Below are 15,474 nucleotides of genomic sequence, written 5' to 3'. Positions count from 1 at the left end.
AGATAAACTGTAAGTAATATTTTACTATAAGTATATCTAAATATTGCATAGGATGTATTTATACCAAACATTATCCGTGAGTCACCTGAAATTCAAATTTAACTGGGCATCTTGTATTTTATTTAGTAACTCTAGTTCCTAGGCCCTGACACATAGCCGGCTATCATTACATACTGTTAAATAAAAACTTGGTAGCAGCATATCAAAATTGCTACTATGGCAACAAAGTGGGGGAAATGCTAAAACTATAGGACAAAAGTAGCCACAAATATCACTTTCATTCCTTTCTGTTTTGATTTGTCTGTCTTCTCACTGCAGAGAATCTACTCAACTCACTCCTGGAGTCTCAGGCAGTGCCATGCCCTGGAAGGGATGCTGACCACAGGAAGGGAGAACTGTCTGTTTTGTTGTGGTTCTGTGCTTGGGCCTTAATTTTCTTTGGCCCTGATCTTCCCAGACTGAGCTTGTTAAGGGGAGAGACAACTTCTTCCTTTTTAATCTTTCATTCCCAGTGTCTCACTCTCGAACATAGAAAGGAGTCAATGCATAGTTACCCAAGGGACTGATATATGAGTTGAATAGTACAGAGACTAACTGTCCTGCTTTGAGCAGGATTGGGGAGTTTCCTGGGATGTGGGGTGTTCAATGCAAAACTTGGGACAGTTGTTCACCCTTGGTGAATGATGCTCACTCTTGGTGGCTGAGCTTCTTGTTCATCATCACCATATTGGCTACTACCTGACTATCAAGATTAGACAATGTGGAGAAAGGGAAGGTTCCTATGGCCAGGATTCTCACCTGGCCCTAGTTGGCTTGCTCACTGTGCACATGTGGGCAGTACATTGTTATTGAGTCTGTATGAAGAGCTCCACCCAGTGCTCTGGGCTGCACAGCTGCAGGAGAGCAGAAGCTGGAGTGGTGGCAGCGCTGAAGACAGAGACTGAGACGGCTTTGGGGATAGAGAGGTCCAGAGGTAGAGACCGGCTTGCCGCAGGCAGACTTGCTCTGAGTGGATGGGATTCTAGTGATTGACCTGCCACTGTGGGAAAGAAGTTGGATATAAACCCTTTCACCCCAAGAAAGTTCCATTGTCATTTTTTTGGTCTCATTGACTATATAGTGAACTTGTTCAGGGCTGAAATACTTTGGCAAGACAGTCAGTCAGCTGGCCTGGCCACCCATCTGTTTTAGGATGACACTGCATCTTTGGAGCATTGCTGACCCCCTGAGCTTCCCTCTGCCTGGATTGATACCTGGGATGTTGGCCTTGGCTTCCTCCTCAGCTCATGGTCCTTATGTTGGCCTTTCCTTTCTTGTGGTTTGGTCTTGTGGCCTTGTGTAGTTGATGCCCTGGACTTGCACTTCTAGAATAAAGGCACTCAGGCACACATGCTAAGGGGCCCTAGTCTTGGTTCAGTCTCATGGACTCCCAGTTTGGCTATTACAGGTATGCTTCATCAAGACCTGATTATGACCAGTTGCCACTTCCACAGAATACCAGCAAGTATTTATTGAGTAATTAAGCTGACATGGAACTTTCCAAATACATTTCTACAAATGTCTCACTTACTTGACTTTAAAAAAGTGAGTTCTCATTTTAAGCAACCCCCTCCCCCAATATTGCCAAAGAGTGTGAGATTCTACAGGAAACTGCACAAATCCATTCTCAATTATGATAGCATTGCTCCAGTCTCAGTTAGCTTCTGCTGGGTTCCTGGAATTGGGGGTGAAGTGGCTCTTGAGAGATTCCCAGCACTTGTAGTAGTTCTCATCCAAACAGTTAGAGGTCTTGAGCCCCCACTTGGTGACAGCCATACTTAGGGAAGACTCAAACATAAATGCCTGTGTGGGGATGAGAGAGAAGAGGTGAGGTAGATAATAAGACACATCTGATTAGATGTCAAGGGATAGATGTCAAGAAAGAAGATGTGGGTAGGCAGGATCTTTGAATAGTAAATTTTGTGTGTTGGCATGTGAGCAGAGCTAGCTCAAGCCTTGGGTTCTGGCTCTGGCCTACCCCTTAAAAGCAGGTGATGTGCCGTGTAAAAGACCCTTCCTGAACTTTTCTGAGCCTCAGGTTTAATTCTGTAGGATGGAATTGGGCATGTAAGCAGCACATTGTCCTTGTAGCATCAGGGAGCTAACTTTGCTAGAGTCTAGGGCACAAGAGAGTCCTAGGGACAGTCATCTTCTCAGTGGCCATCACTTACTGTAGGTGCATCTTTGTGAGGGAGACCATAATCCCCATTTCACAGAGGAGGAAACCAAGGCTCAAGAGCTGGGAAATAACTTGTCCAAAGTGATTGGTAGCAAGAAGTGGCAGAGCTGAGATTTGACCCTTCTTTTTCAAGACTCTGACCAAGAGGAAAAGGGGAGATGGGAATGGCTGTAGTACTTTTAAAAGCCTTATTCCAGAAAGGTCTGAATTCAGGAGGTTTTTGTCTGCAACAGAAAGAATATACAAATGCTTTGTGCATCTTAGACATTCTAGCTTCACTGACTACTGATTTCCCTACCCACTGTGGCTTTAACAAAACAAAACTCTGTGATCCTAATGTGCCCACATTGTTAGAAATTTTGAAAACAGATGGACAAAAATAAGATAAAAATTCTCTTGTCCCACAACCCCTAGAATACACATTAATATTTGGTGTCTTATATACATTAACTCCTTTTTGCCTAAAACAATGGAGATAATTGTCCCTACCTGACTTTCCATCATAGACTGGATGTGAGGACTAGATGAGATCATATGGAAGAACTTTGTGTATTATGAAGCACTATGCCAATATTAAGGGTCCATATTGTGGCCATTATTGTTGTCTCTTTAATAACTCCTCCTTAGGAGACTTGCTCTCTGACTGGAGTAACAAAACCCCATTCTAGCAAAGCTATGAAAATAGTATTGTGTAAAGTTAATTTATTCCAAATTGGAATAAGGATAAGGTGTATAGGTGGTCCTGGGTCCAAATTATATAATGGAAAATGGTGAGGGAGACCCAAAGTCTGGGTAAGGTATTGGACCCTCCCCAAGCATGTAGTCTGTACTCCCTGGCTACCCAGGGTCTCCCAACCCCTGACCTTCCTACACAGAGCTTTTTCTCACTTGTGCTCCAGTTTCTAGCTGTTTCCCGAAGTCTTGCTCTTCATAAAAACAGCCCTAGCCTGTCTCACTGCTTCAGAACACTGCTCCCTGGCAGCACTGACTATCTAAACTGGGCACCAAAGATAATGGAGTGGCATGTGCACCTCCAGGAGGCTTCCGAGGCAATAGTTTATCTGAGACTGTCAAACTGCATCTCGTAGAGATGTAGGGGTTCTACAGAAACTCTGCAGAGACACTTGCAAGGGGAAATAAAGCCAAAGTCAAGCAGATGGGACTTTTTGCACCCTCCCTCTGCAGATCAGCTCCGTCAACTCAGGTTTTGGAATTGCGACTGAAAGCAAATGCATTAGAGAGAGAGACAGACAGATAATGCTCCCAACTTAGGTAGTTCTCAGGCTGGGTGTGGACTATTGCAGGTGTGTGCTATTGATTTTTAAAACCAAGTAGCATTGAAGCATTTGTTTAAAAATGTAAAGCAAATTTGCATCATATGATTTAGCAAAATTGCTCATTATGATAATAAACTCTACCTCAAAGAATGCAAAAATAAAATAAAAGCAGGTACTGCAGCCAATGCATTTGTCTTCAGCCTCAGTGTTTACAGCTTGACACAGAAGGAATACAAAACAGGTTTTAAATCCCATCAGTTTCATCCCATGCCAAGGGAGAGCAAAAGAAAATGAGAAAACAGCTGACAACTGCTGTTCACAAGCCCTGACTCGAGTGAGGCAATGGCTTCCTGACCCTCTTTGTCTTGAGAAACCAGTTGAAGGTAGCATCCTGCATCCCCTGCTACTATGGCTCTAGGAATTGCTTCAAAAAAGCAGGAGATGACTCTGAGACAGAATGTGTATACACAACAAGGCTTTATACAGAGAAGGGAAGACCCCTCACATTTGAATAGTGATAGATAACATCCCCTTACATTTTAATAGTGCTGGACAGTTTGTAATGTTAAATCTCTGTCACCTGCTGGGTTGGGTACTATACTCACTCTACACATGGGGAAAATGAAGCACAGAGAAGTTAAGTGACTTGCTCAACATCACTCGGGAACTAGAAGCTAGGATTTGAACCCAGGTCCGACTCCCAAGTCCAAAGCTCTTTCTATTCTACCACGTCAGGGGCCTACTCTACACACCTGGGTGTGTACATACACACAGAAAGATTACATACACTCTCCTCTCCTGATTCCTCCTCTGTGACTTTGGAGAAATAAGAAACAGCCACTCCTATCAACAAGGTTGGGGAGCCCAGTGGCCACAAGAGCCTAGCATTTAGCTTGCTTACCATAGTGCCATCAGCAATCCTCTCAGGTGCCAGCTCAGCTTTGCTGGCCTTCTCAAAACAGTTGGCATCAGGCCCATGGGGGGTCATTGAGCTGTGCAGGCTGCCTCCCCCTGGCAGGAACCCACCCTGCTTTGCCTCATAGTGACCTTTGATGAGTCCCATGAATTCACTCATACAGTTCCCTGGGAAGGTTGAAAACAACATTAGTTTTATTATCCAAGGCAAGACCCTAAAACACCAAGATCTCTTAAACATTATTTCTGAAGCATGCTCGTAAGATAGGAGAATCTGATAAGTTTTTTAGGATTAATGAAGAGTACAGGTAGGAAAAAAAGCACTAAACACTCATTAGTAGACAAAGCTCTACCCCATGTCCATGAAGATTATCAGAGATCTTAAATTCCACTGCAAGAAAGAAATTATGCCGGATCTAAAGAAAATCAGGCCCAGACAAGAATCTTAATGATAATTAAAATGCAAATCATTCTAAAGAGTGGATATACTCCATCATCAGGGCTTAAAAGCCCCATATCAACATTTTTCTTCTTTCCCAGATCTGAGTCCCTCGCCAAAGAGCCAGATTGTATTACATGGCATCACCATATTCCTGGTTCCCAATCTAGAGAACTAAAGTGATGTGTGTGTGTGTGAAGGATGATGTAATGGAAAGAACCCTGGACCTGGAGTCCATTGTCAAATGATTATCTGTATGAAAGGATCTTAGTGTCTGTAAAAGATACTCCACAAATGCTGTATATTCTAGCAAATACCATCTTCTAGATCTGAATCTAATATCGTCTTATTTTTCCATTCTCCAAAATGTGTCAGATCTATTCTTTTCTATTTCCATTGACATTCTCCTCATAGAATCCTAAAATTGGAAGGGATTCGTACTTCTACTTAGAACAGAAGAGTTTTCTGTATCTTTCCAGACAGATTACCTCCTGGGCTCTGCCTGCATGCCTCCTAAGAATGGAAGCTCTCTTCTCTTCTCAACAAAGGAACCTATTATAAAGAACTCTGGAAATTTCTCCCATGTTAAATGGAAATTTGCTTTCATATAAATTAAGTGCAGTGGTCATAGTTGTGCTTTTTTGAGTCAAAAAATTTTGACAAAAATTAGCATGTTCCCACTTTCAATCTCACGTTTCTATTGAAATAAAGCTCTTCATTAGAACAGTAGCACATTTAGAGCAAGAATTAAAGAAATACAACACCTGAGTAAATTTAAGTGTCTTTCCATCCATCTATCCATCTATCCGTTCATCTGTCCATCCCCTGCACTGTACATCTGCCTATCCATCTATTCCAAATATATAATTAGACACTGTGCTAAGTACTGTGATAAAGATGGATAAGAAGTAGCCTGTTTAAAGTTATTCATAGTGATAGATAACATCCTCTTTTATTTTAATAGTGCTGGACACTTTGTAATGTTAAATCTCTGTCACCTGCTGGGTTGGGCACTATACTCACTCTACACATGGGCAAAATGAAGCACAGAGAAGTAAATCTCTAAGTCCTGTGAGAGTGCTGAGGATGTAAACCATATACAATAGAGAGAGAAGGCACTGACAACCCTTACTAAGCCAAACATTTGACATGATAAATACCCTACCTCTCTTCCTTACATGTGAAATATAACCACGTGCCAAAATAGTTCTGTAATTGACTAAGCAGCCATACCTATCCTGCCCAATAAACAAAATGCTGCTTCAGGTCCCTGCAGGAAAGGTAGGACTCAGATCGTAGCTCTTCTTGTTTCTCCATGAAGGAGAAGAGAGGAGGAGCAACTGTAAGCATACAGTGTCATATTCTAAAAGCAGTCTGCTCATCTCTTAAATATGCTGTCACACTTCTCAGTCTGGTATTTATCCTCAGGGTCACTTTCATGGCTTAATTTTAAGAAGAGAGAAATATAGAATTCAGCTTTGATCCGAATATGAATTTAGGTAGCAATGACCTTGGAGATGGCATTGCTACATCATTTTCCATATTTCAAAGGACAGTGGGAGGGTAGACCTTGCCTTTCTGCTTAATGCTGAATCCAGTTAACTAAGGTACATTAAGATGACCAGAGGCAATATTTCTATAGAAATAATTCTCCACTTCTCCTGTAAAGTCACATTAAAGTAGCAAAGATTTTGATTATTACTAAAACAACATTTTTAATATCATTGGCAAAAATAATTTCTAACTTGGGGTTCTGTGGTTTTTCCCAAATAAGGGCAACCATACCTTTCTGAGGTCTATCTATTCTGGGCCAAATTTACTTGAGAGTCTTTTAAAAATTACAAGAAGCATTTCACAAGGTCCTTTGTTTCAGGCACATTCAATGACAAACCAAAATCAAGGAGTGGTTTGAGAGCTGTAGCATAATAGCAGACTTGTCCAAGTCAGACTACTCTGTTCTCTCTCTCCCTGGGGTGGAGGGGCAGGGAGGGTAGAACAAGCCCCAGGCCAGGATTTTTCAACATGTGGTCTGCATACCTCCTGCATCAAAATCCCCTGACTTGCTATTTCAAATGCAGATTCTGAGGTTTCACCTCAACATCAGCTAATTAAATTCTCTGACAGTGGACCCTGGAGATATAAAATATTTAAAAAGTATTCTAAGAGATTTTTATATACCTTATTTTAAGTGTATTTTTTTATTGAAGTATAGTTGATACACAGTATTAGATTGGTTTCAAGTATACAACACAGTGGTTCAACAGTTACCCACCTCATTAAATCCTCACCCCCACTAGTGCAGTTACTGTCTGTCAACATAGAAAAGATGTTATAGAACCATTGGGTATATTCTCAATGTTGCACTTGGATCCCTGTGACAAAATTAATTATGATTGATATTTTTGTGACCCTTTATCCCTCTTACCCACCCCAGCTCCTCCTGCATGGTAACCACCAGTCACTCCTCAGTGCCTCTTATTTTTAATGTTCCTAAAGTGTGGTGCCTAGAACAGTAGCATCAGCATTGCATGGAAGCTTGTTACAAATGCAAATTCTCAGGCTTATCCTGAACCTACTGCAGCAGAAATTTTGAGGATGGGACCTAGGAGTCTGTATTTTAACAGTCCTGTAGGTGACACTGACACATACTAATATTTGGAAACCACTATGGACACATAGAGCCACCTCAATACGAGAACTGTGTGAAATTGCAAATTATTAGGACTAGCATGTGAGGTACAGGCTATAAACCAGAACAATTCTCTCTCCTTGATAATAGGTCCTCTAGGGACCAACTTCGAGGAGGAGAAGTTGGGGCCTGTGATGGGCTTGACAATCTTCAGAAAGGATGTAGTTTCTTATGACTCTATTCACAAACTACCTGGTATCTTTGTAGTGGTAACTGATTGTTTCCTTTTCTCCATCATAATGGTGTCATCTGAAAAAGGTGGGGCTGGAATTTGGCCATGAGGTAGTCTTCTTCCCATCCTGAGGCCCTTAGTTCTACACCCTCTGCAAGTGCCTAAATGGCCCATTCAGTGCACTGTTCTATCCTGTTGAGCCCTGGCTCCTGGGAGCTGACACACAGAGAGAGGAGCTTCATATAAGCAGAAGGCCCTGAGGTTAACTAAGTAAAGGGGTTAGTTTTTAAGAATGTTCCAGCTGAAATGCACCTCATAGTTTTTCCAGAACTGTAAGTACAAAAATGCAATCTCCAAGAGGTGCAATAGTACCTTGACCTTTAGGCTGAATTTATAGCTGTGCTACATACAGCACAATTAAAAATGCCAACTTCATGTCAGCTATGAAATGCCTTATTCATTCTTGGTGATGCATTCACTTGTTAAATACACATTTATTAGATGCCCATCATGTATGGGTACTGTGCTAGTTAGTGGTCACCAGTGTCTGTTCTGGCATCAGACCACCTTCAATTAAATCCTGACTCCACCACTTAACTAGCTGTGAGGCCTTGAGCAAGCTACTTAATCATTCCTGTCTCCGTTTCATTTTCTGAAAAAAAAAAAAGGGCGGGGGATATGATACTACCTATCTCTTACAACTGTTATGAAGATTAAATAGGTTAATACCTTTAAAGAGCTTGAAAGAGAGCCTTAGAAAATGGTCAGTAATTCCTGGCCGTTAGTAATAATAATATTAATAGAATAAAAGTAATAGGTCATTTAAGTTCTGTTCTAGGCAACAAATGTTCTGCAGAAACTGCTTCCAGAATAGGGTTCATCCCTAGTGTGGACTACAGTCTGCTTTACTCCACCAAAATCATTGGAGATGGCACGTTTTACTGGCTCTTGAACCAGGCACAGGTAATGAACGGTCCAAATACAAAAAGCTGAACAATAGCATCCCACTGTTCCTCCTCCCCAAAAGAAGCATCTGAAATGTAAAAAAAATTCTTGCTTCACATTTAACTAGCCTTTCTGCCTGGAACTGGGCTCTAGGCCTTACACGGTATTTCCTTCTCAGAGTCAGCATATCATAATCACCCCCTGCGGAAGCCATGGTCTTTAAGTGGCTGGAAGTCTGGGGAGCAGCCCTCGACCTTGGGAGGCAGGATCCTGAACTCCAGCCAGAGCAGGGTGTCCAGAAGCACCATGGAAGTGTTTCCAATGGGTAACACTCACCCCTTTGCTGTCTCTTTGGTTTCCAAACGTGGCTTGGTAAAGGAGAGACTTACTGTGGTAATAAGGAGGCCTGAAGGTCCCATCAGCAACCCCCCATCGAGGTGGGAAGATGACAAAATCAGCGATGGCCACCCCAGGGTGGACAGACTTGGCAGTCAATACTGTGAAAATGGATGGGTCCTGTGAAAGCACAAGGGGAGGCTGAACACATGATGGAAGGGAGGTGGCTGGGCAGTGACACGTGTCCCCCACATTCTGATTTCTGATCAAACCACACAGGCCAGGATAAGAAGTCTAGGCTTGTCACTGAAGTGCAGTTATCTTTCATCTGACTTTCCTCTCTTGCTGTGCTTGAAGCAAATTGAATTAACACCAGCCAAGAGGATTCTGAGCTGCTTCTTCACCCTGCTGAGCCCCATTTCATCTAAGTACCACCCAGTGGTGCCTGCATTCCACCCTCAGGTTGGGGTGACTAGAGCTGGGATGTGCCACAGAGAGCTTGTGGCAGGAGGGATGTTTGGATTAAAAAGGAAATAGAATAATATCCAATTTTTGGTATAGATATAGGATGTGCTTCTCTTTGGGAGAATCATAGAGACTCTAGATGACACCCCATTGCTTTCTTACCCTTGTTTGACTCTCAGGTCTAAAATATATCACTTATATCACTAGTTTGGTAGCATAGAAGTAATGGATTAGGGCACAATATGATTTTAAAAGCACTTTAGAATCCTTCAGTGAAAAGATTGAGTTTCAGTTTAGTGATTATGTTTGCTTTCAAATGCCATGCAAGGGTCTGGGATTTAACAATTGAGATCTATTCCTTGTCCCTTTCACACTGAGGGGGGAGGACTGAAGGAGTAATAACACGGGTGCATGAATAACTAATCACTGCAAAGGACGAAGGGCAATCTAGCTTTATAAATACAGATCCAAGGGAGTAGAGATAGTGGCTCTGCTTTGGAGGATCAGAGAAGGCTTTAAAGAGGAGGTGACATTTGAGGTAGATCCTGAAAAATGAAAGGAGATAGAGAGAGGGAGGGAGAGTGGGGAGAAGAAAAGAAGAAAGGAAGGAAGGAAAGAAAGGAAAAGGCATTTTAAGCCCAGAAAACAGGGAAGACATCAAAATGCACAGGGATTTTGTCAGGAGGCAAGAAAGCTAAAGCCCAGAGTACATTGGCAGAAGGGAGAGGGGTGAGAGGTGGTGCTGAAAAATGAGTCCAGGGCCAGATGGTGAAGAGCACAGATACCACGCTTCAGAGCTCAGACTTAATCCTAAACCACAGGGAGCCTGCAAAGGTTTTCTAATGCAGGGTAGAATATTCAGACCTGAATTTTGAAAAACTACCTATGGCATCAAGGCAGAGGAGATTGAACATGTGTAAATGCAAGTGAGAAACCAACTCTTATTGCTGTGAGAGCCAGCATCTTATCTGTCATGAGAAATGACCTGAAACTGTTAAAGAAAAGGTGATGAGACTAAAATACAGCTCTATCAGTGTCTCAGGTCCTTTGTCATGCTGCTTTGGGCTTGATGCCTCATTTTTTTTTCCTGTTTAGTTTAGTTTTATTAAGAGTTGTTGCTCTTCAGAAAGGTATTTTTGTCCCCCCTAGAGATAAGCTGAACTGGTTCAGAGAAATTTTTCTGTCTTTGTCTCTGGCTTCTCTCTAATTATCCCTCCAGCTTGTAGATTAAGTTAATCTATTGTGAACTAGGCTGCAAAACAAACTTTTCCCCAGGATCTCAGAATAAGCACTTTATCACAAATGTGGGGCCTTGGGGGCCTGCACTGTAGACCAGGGACCTAGCTGTAGCCCCCTAATTGAGTGATAAATGTGACCGAGTTCATACTTTAGAATTTCTGTAGTTTAAATTCAAGCACTGAACATGTGAGGAACTTTAGAAGAGGGCTGTCTGCCTCATCACTGCTAAAAACAGCCAGGACTGGAGGCAGTGGAGTAGGCAGCCAGAGCAAGTAGACTCTTGGCATTTGTGAGCAGAACAGAGGACTTTCCAAATCCAGAAATGTTCCTCTTTCATCACTCCACCACTAACACTAGCAGTTGGCTTACTTTTTGGGATACATTTTCCAAGAAGGAGTTAAGCTTTTAGCTACCTATGAGACTTGCTGTAAATACTCTGTGTGGAGAACTGAGCTATAGAACTCTTGCTATAGATGACCCCAATTCCTGTCAGCACAATGTCAAAGGACAATATCTCAGGCTTCCAAGGGTGACACTGGGAATGTTAAATCTGAAGGTCAGGGGTCTACTGTGGACCACTCCCACCCAAGGGTTGCCCTATCCCCAGGGCTTCTCCATGGTGCAGACTTACTGCGTGGTCAAAGGCCACTGAGTTGATGACCATGAAGTTCTTCAAGCTGTACTTGTATGGGGTATAGTTCCCATGCCAGGCCACAACATTGAACGGGGACACATCCTGATCACAAAAAAAAGCAAGAAAGGAGGATCTTGGCACCAAATGCTTTTATAGCTGTGAGTCTACAGTTTGTACTTGGCATCACTGTCTCTTTTTATTTGATTTTGTTCTCATAATTTAATAACACCATCCTTTGGGAGCAGCATAACCCTGAATCAGTTTGTGGTTGCCTCCCATGCCCTCAGACTGTCCCTTGCTAAGCCACAAACCCTATTTCTCCAGTTCATAAGCTGCAGCTGCTTCTGATCACAGGTGCAGCAGAAGCACAGCACATTCTCCAAGTAGTGCCTTTTCAACAATTTTAAACACAATTGTGAGACTCTGTGGATGTCATCAGTTCTCAGATAATCTGGGCCACCATCTGGGATTCCTGGTGTGGAAGGCAGGCACTTGCTGTGACTGCTCTCCAGGTAGTCACTGCCCGGAGCCTCTGGTAGACACAGTCCCTGGTTTTGGTGAGTGCGGGAGGGCAAGAAGTTCTCAAAGAGCTCCATGTGGGTTTTCATGCCCCATCCCCAGAGGTTATCATTTTTGCCAGGCTGGAGTAGAATCTAAGGATCTGCATTTTAAACAAGCCTCCCTCAGAATTTCTTATGCAAATGGTCTCTGACCCAGAGAATATGAATGATAATGTATCAATGATGGTTACAATTAACTCTCAGAGATTAATTTTAAGTGCTACATTATTTAACTTCTACTGGTTAGCATACCTTCCAGATGCTGTCCAAGGAAAATAACATACCTTGGCAAAATATAACAATAAATCAAATGGACAAAAATAAAGCAAACAAATAATGGTAAACAGAAGAGTTCTTTGGATTACTTTTACATGATACTTTATGCTAATATATTATGTATTCAGTATGTTAAATGATGTAATATATGCTAATTTTTTTATAGATTACATGTTATATTATTATTATTACCTATGCCTTTGCTAATCTCCTGGGTTTATAAGGCTGGTGGTATAAACAAGTGCAGCTAATTAACTGAATTCTACTTGCTTTGTATCAGTCATTGCTTGAATTTTAAATATGTTGGCCATTGGTGAATATAAACCTTAGATAATCTGCTTGTCAACTATTCTCTTTTCAGAACATATTATCCTGCCTGTATATTATGCTTTCCACACCATTTATGGAGACATACCTATTGCCAGGATTTCATTGCTTGGTGAGTGCAAAGAGCATGACCTTTGGAGTCAGACAGATATGGGTTTGAATGCTGGTTCTGCCATTGACTGTGACATTTGGAAATTACTTGTCACTACCTGGCTTGTTTTCATGACTACAAATAAAGCAAATAATACTTTATTTGTAGTATCTTAGTGGTATGGTAAAGATGAAAGGATATAATATATGTGAAGTTCTTAACATTGGCCTTGGCAATCAGTAGGCGGTCAATAATTATTCATTCCCTCCCTGTCTGCTGATCCTCTTACTTTACCTGTTTGGCAGCAAATAGCTTGCCCTGGTATTTATTAATCACAGTGTAGCCACCTGGCACCTGGCGATCTTCATACCATGCAACGGGTATCAAGAAATCACGAGGATTGGCCAAGCCATTGGCTCCTAAAACACAATGACCCAGAAGTATTTTAGACACTTTTTAATCACAAAGGAAAGACGCCCACAGTTTCATGTCAAGAGCCACTCCATAATTTGCTTTCATTGTTCAAAAAAGCTCATTGAAATTCCAATCTGGTACTTCTTATGAGGAATTTGGTCAGTAAAAAAAATCATGAAAATCATCCTCATCCTCATTGCCAGCATCACCTTCTAACGTTGTAGAGTGAATAGGTTTATAAACCAAGTTACATGCATTATTGCATTGCTACAGGTGAGAGGAGGGGAGAAGAGGAAAAGACTAGAAAAGCATAAAAGGGAAGATCTGGAAGAAGACGGACCTTTTTTCTAAGAAAATCCTGATGACTCCTGAACTCCTCTACAGTCCTTGGTGTCAGAAAGGAAGGGCTACATACCCTTGCCCTAGACATGCCTCCACTTCTCCGGCAGAACTCAGAGTCAACCCAAGTCTGTAAAATTGCTCTCTAGCCTGACTAATCTGTCTGCCACTCAGGGAAAAGGTATTCAGGCAGGACTCGCCTGCCTACCTTTGCTTAGGAGCGAGTGTTCCTCCAGAGAAAGGAAATAAATCAAAAGACCAAAAATGAAAGGCATAAGTGCAGAAATATAATTTAACTCCAAGAGGAGAGGGCCTGGAGAGTGTTTTATCATTTCCAGCTCCTAGGGCTAAAAAGTATGAGCTCCCAGCTGGTTAGTAAATTATATATATTTTCCAGAGTGTACATGTTCCCTGGAACCTGGAGGCTCTTCTGACTGTAGAGCAGCAGGAAGCCAGACCAAAGTGGGAAGAGCGGGCGGTGACAGACGGCCCACCACGGCTCCAGCTGCCTCTCTGCTGCCTCCCACCTTCCTCTCTTTGGATTCCCCCAGGGGAGTGACCAGGAGGCACATGCTGGCCTGTCCCTGTTTTGCTCTAAAAAAGCTGTTGACAAGGAAGGGAAGAACTGGGAGGTGTGGCCACCACCTTCAGCAAACATGCCAAAGATGAAACCAAGGGCCAATTTTCCCAACCACTCCTTTCATTCCAAGAGATGTTTTAAGAACAACCTTTCTACTACCTTCATGTCTCCCCTACATCTTCTGCCTCCAGCTTGCCAGAAGAATCAGGGGTTGGGGGGGGCTTGATTCACTTTTGGAAGTTGTCATCTGCCTCATGGAGGCTGTGGTTTCCAGCCCCTTCATAGCCCTGAGCTGTGAGACTTTTCTGACTGTTAAGAGTGTAGCTTTTGTGGAGTGTGCTTAGTAGGAATGTGAGAGACACACCTGTCTCTCAGTTCATAGGAACAAAGCACCTGCCATTTGTATGGCTTTCCCAAGTACATTGTCTACACACAACCCACTGACTTAAGAAAATGACTTCCCTCCTATTCACAAAGCTCTTTCCCACTTTATGTTTTGATTAAGCTGCTCCTTTCCTCTTAATTTTTCCTCAACTTTTGATCAAGAATTAGTCAAATCTCATCTTTCTGTGAAGTTGTTTTTAAATGGTAACTTAACCCGCAGTAACCTAAGCTTCTATATCCTTCAGGGTGTACACTGTATAGCCAGAAGCCTGCCACATACCATCTTGCTCCCCAGTAGTCTTATCTATTACTCACAGAGGAATCCATAATGGGTTGGCTTGGGTGTTTTCTGTTAGGCATGTATTTATGGGAAGGTGCTTGTGTTACCCTTGATGAGGTTTTTTTTCATTACCTTCAGCACAACTTAGGAGCTGAGACTAGCTGATAGTCTGGACTGGACTGATACACTGATGAGCATATTAATGAAGATTTCATTTCATCAGATGGGTCAGCCGTACTGCATGGAGCCCCTGAACTTAAAGAGACCTGAAAAAAAAGGTCTGAGATTGCTTTTGGAGTTTCAGTGGGTTTCTGAAATTCCCAAGTGTACTCGGTCCAGAGAAGAAGTTGTCTAGAGAGGAAAGTTGAAGTTTGTAGAGATAATAAGAAAAGGATGTTTAACTGTCATGCAATCAGGTGTCCTGTATTTCAAGGGAGGCTTAGAGGGTTGTAGTGAGGACATACCAATTGGTCCCAGGTCAGGCAACTCAAAGTGGACACCATAGACCTCCAGGATGTAGCCCCTGGTCTCCTCGAAGATATCTATACTGAACCGCATTCCTCTCTGGAACAGAAAGCAGACACTGGTGTGCCCTCCCAAATCATATCTATAGTTATGAAGAAGCTCCCCCAGAACCACAGCTACCCCACATGCAAAAGTAAAGTTATATAGTCTGTTAAACTATGTTTGAGAGGTGACCAGCTCAGAGATGAGTTAGAAAGAAAAATTTACCACCTAATCACATCTGTGACCCAAACCAATTCTAGTCTGATCTCTCATTGGGTTCAGAGATAACAGTGCCCTGATTTAGTCAAATTTTAAAGAAATCTATCCTCACCACCCCCACTCCCATCCATAAAACAGTCTTATCCCAAGTGTAAAAATATTTAGGAA

The 15,474-nt window shown here is 42.3% G+C and overlaps 1 protein-coding gene across 2 annotated transcripts in view; it reads right to left on the bottom strand.

Moving 5' to 3' along the window:
* Nucleotides 1–1,485: 1,485 nt before the first annotated feature.
* Nucleotides 1,486–15,474, bottom strand: part of HGD (homogentisate 1,2-dioxygenase) — a 41,453-nt gene continuing 27,464 nt past the window's right edge. For both annotated transcript variants that reach the window (XM_017651218.2, XM_037013093.2), the window contains 6 exons: nucleotides 15,045–15,144; nucleotides 12,878–13,002; nucleotides 11,327–11,431; nucleotides 9,045–9,171; nucleotides 4,397–4,578; nucleotides 1,486–1,842 (listed from right to left, as the gene is read on the bottom strand). In XM_017651218.2, coding sequence (XP_017506707.1) covers nucleotides 1,693–1,842; nucleotides 4,397–4,578; nucleotides 9,045–9,171; nucleotides 11,327–11,431; nucleotides 12,878–13,002; nucleotides 15,045–15,144 — 789 coding nt within the window. In that variant the 3' untranslated portion in view covers nucleotides 1,486–1,692. The remainder of the gene's footprint in view (nucleotides 1,843–4,396; nucleotides 4,579–9,044; nucleotides 9,172–11,326; nucleotides 11,432–12,877; nucleotides 13,003–15,044; nucleotides 15,145–15,474) is intronic.

Source organism: Manis javanica, chromosome 3 (assembly GCF_040802235.1).
Source record: "Manis javanica isolate MJ-LG chromosome 3, MJ_LKY, whole genome shotgun sequence".
Taxonomy (NCBI): domain Eukaryota; kingdom Metazoa; phylum Chordata; class Mammalia; order Pholidota; family Manidae; genus Manis; species Manis javanica.
Note: the sequence above shows the minus strand (reverse complement) of the source record. Positions and strands in the feature narration are given on the sequence as shown.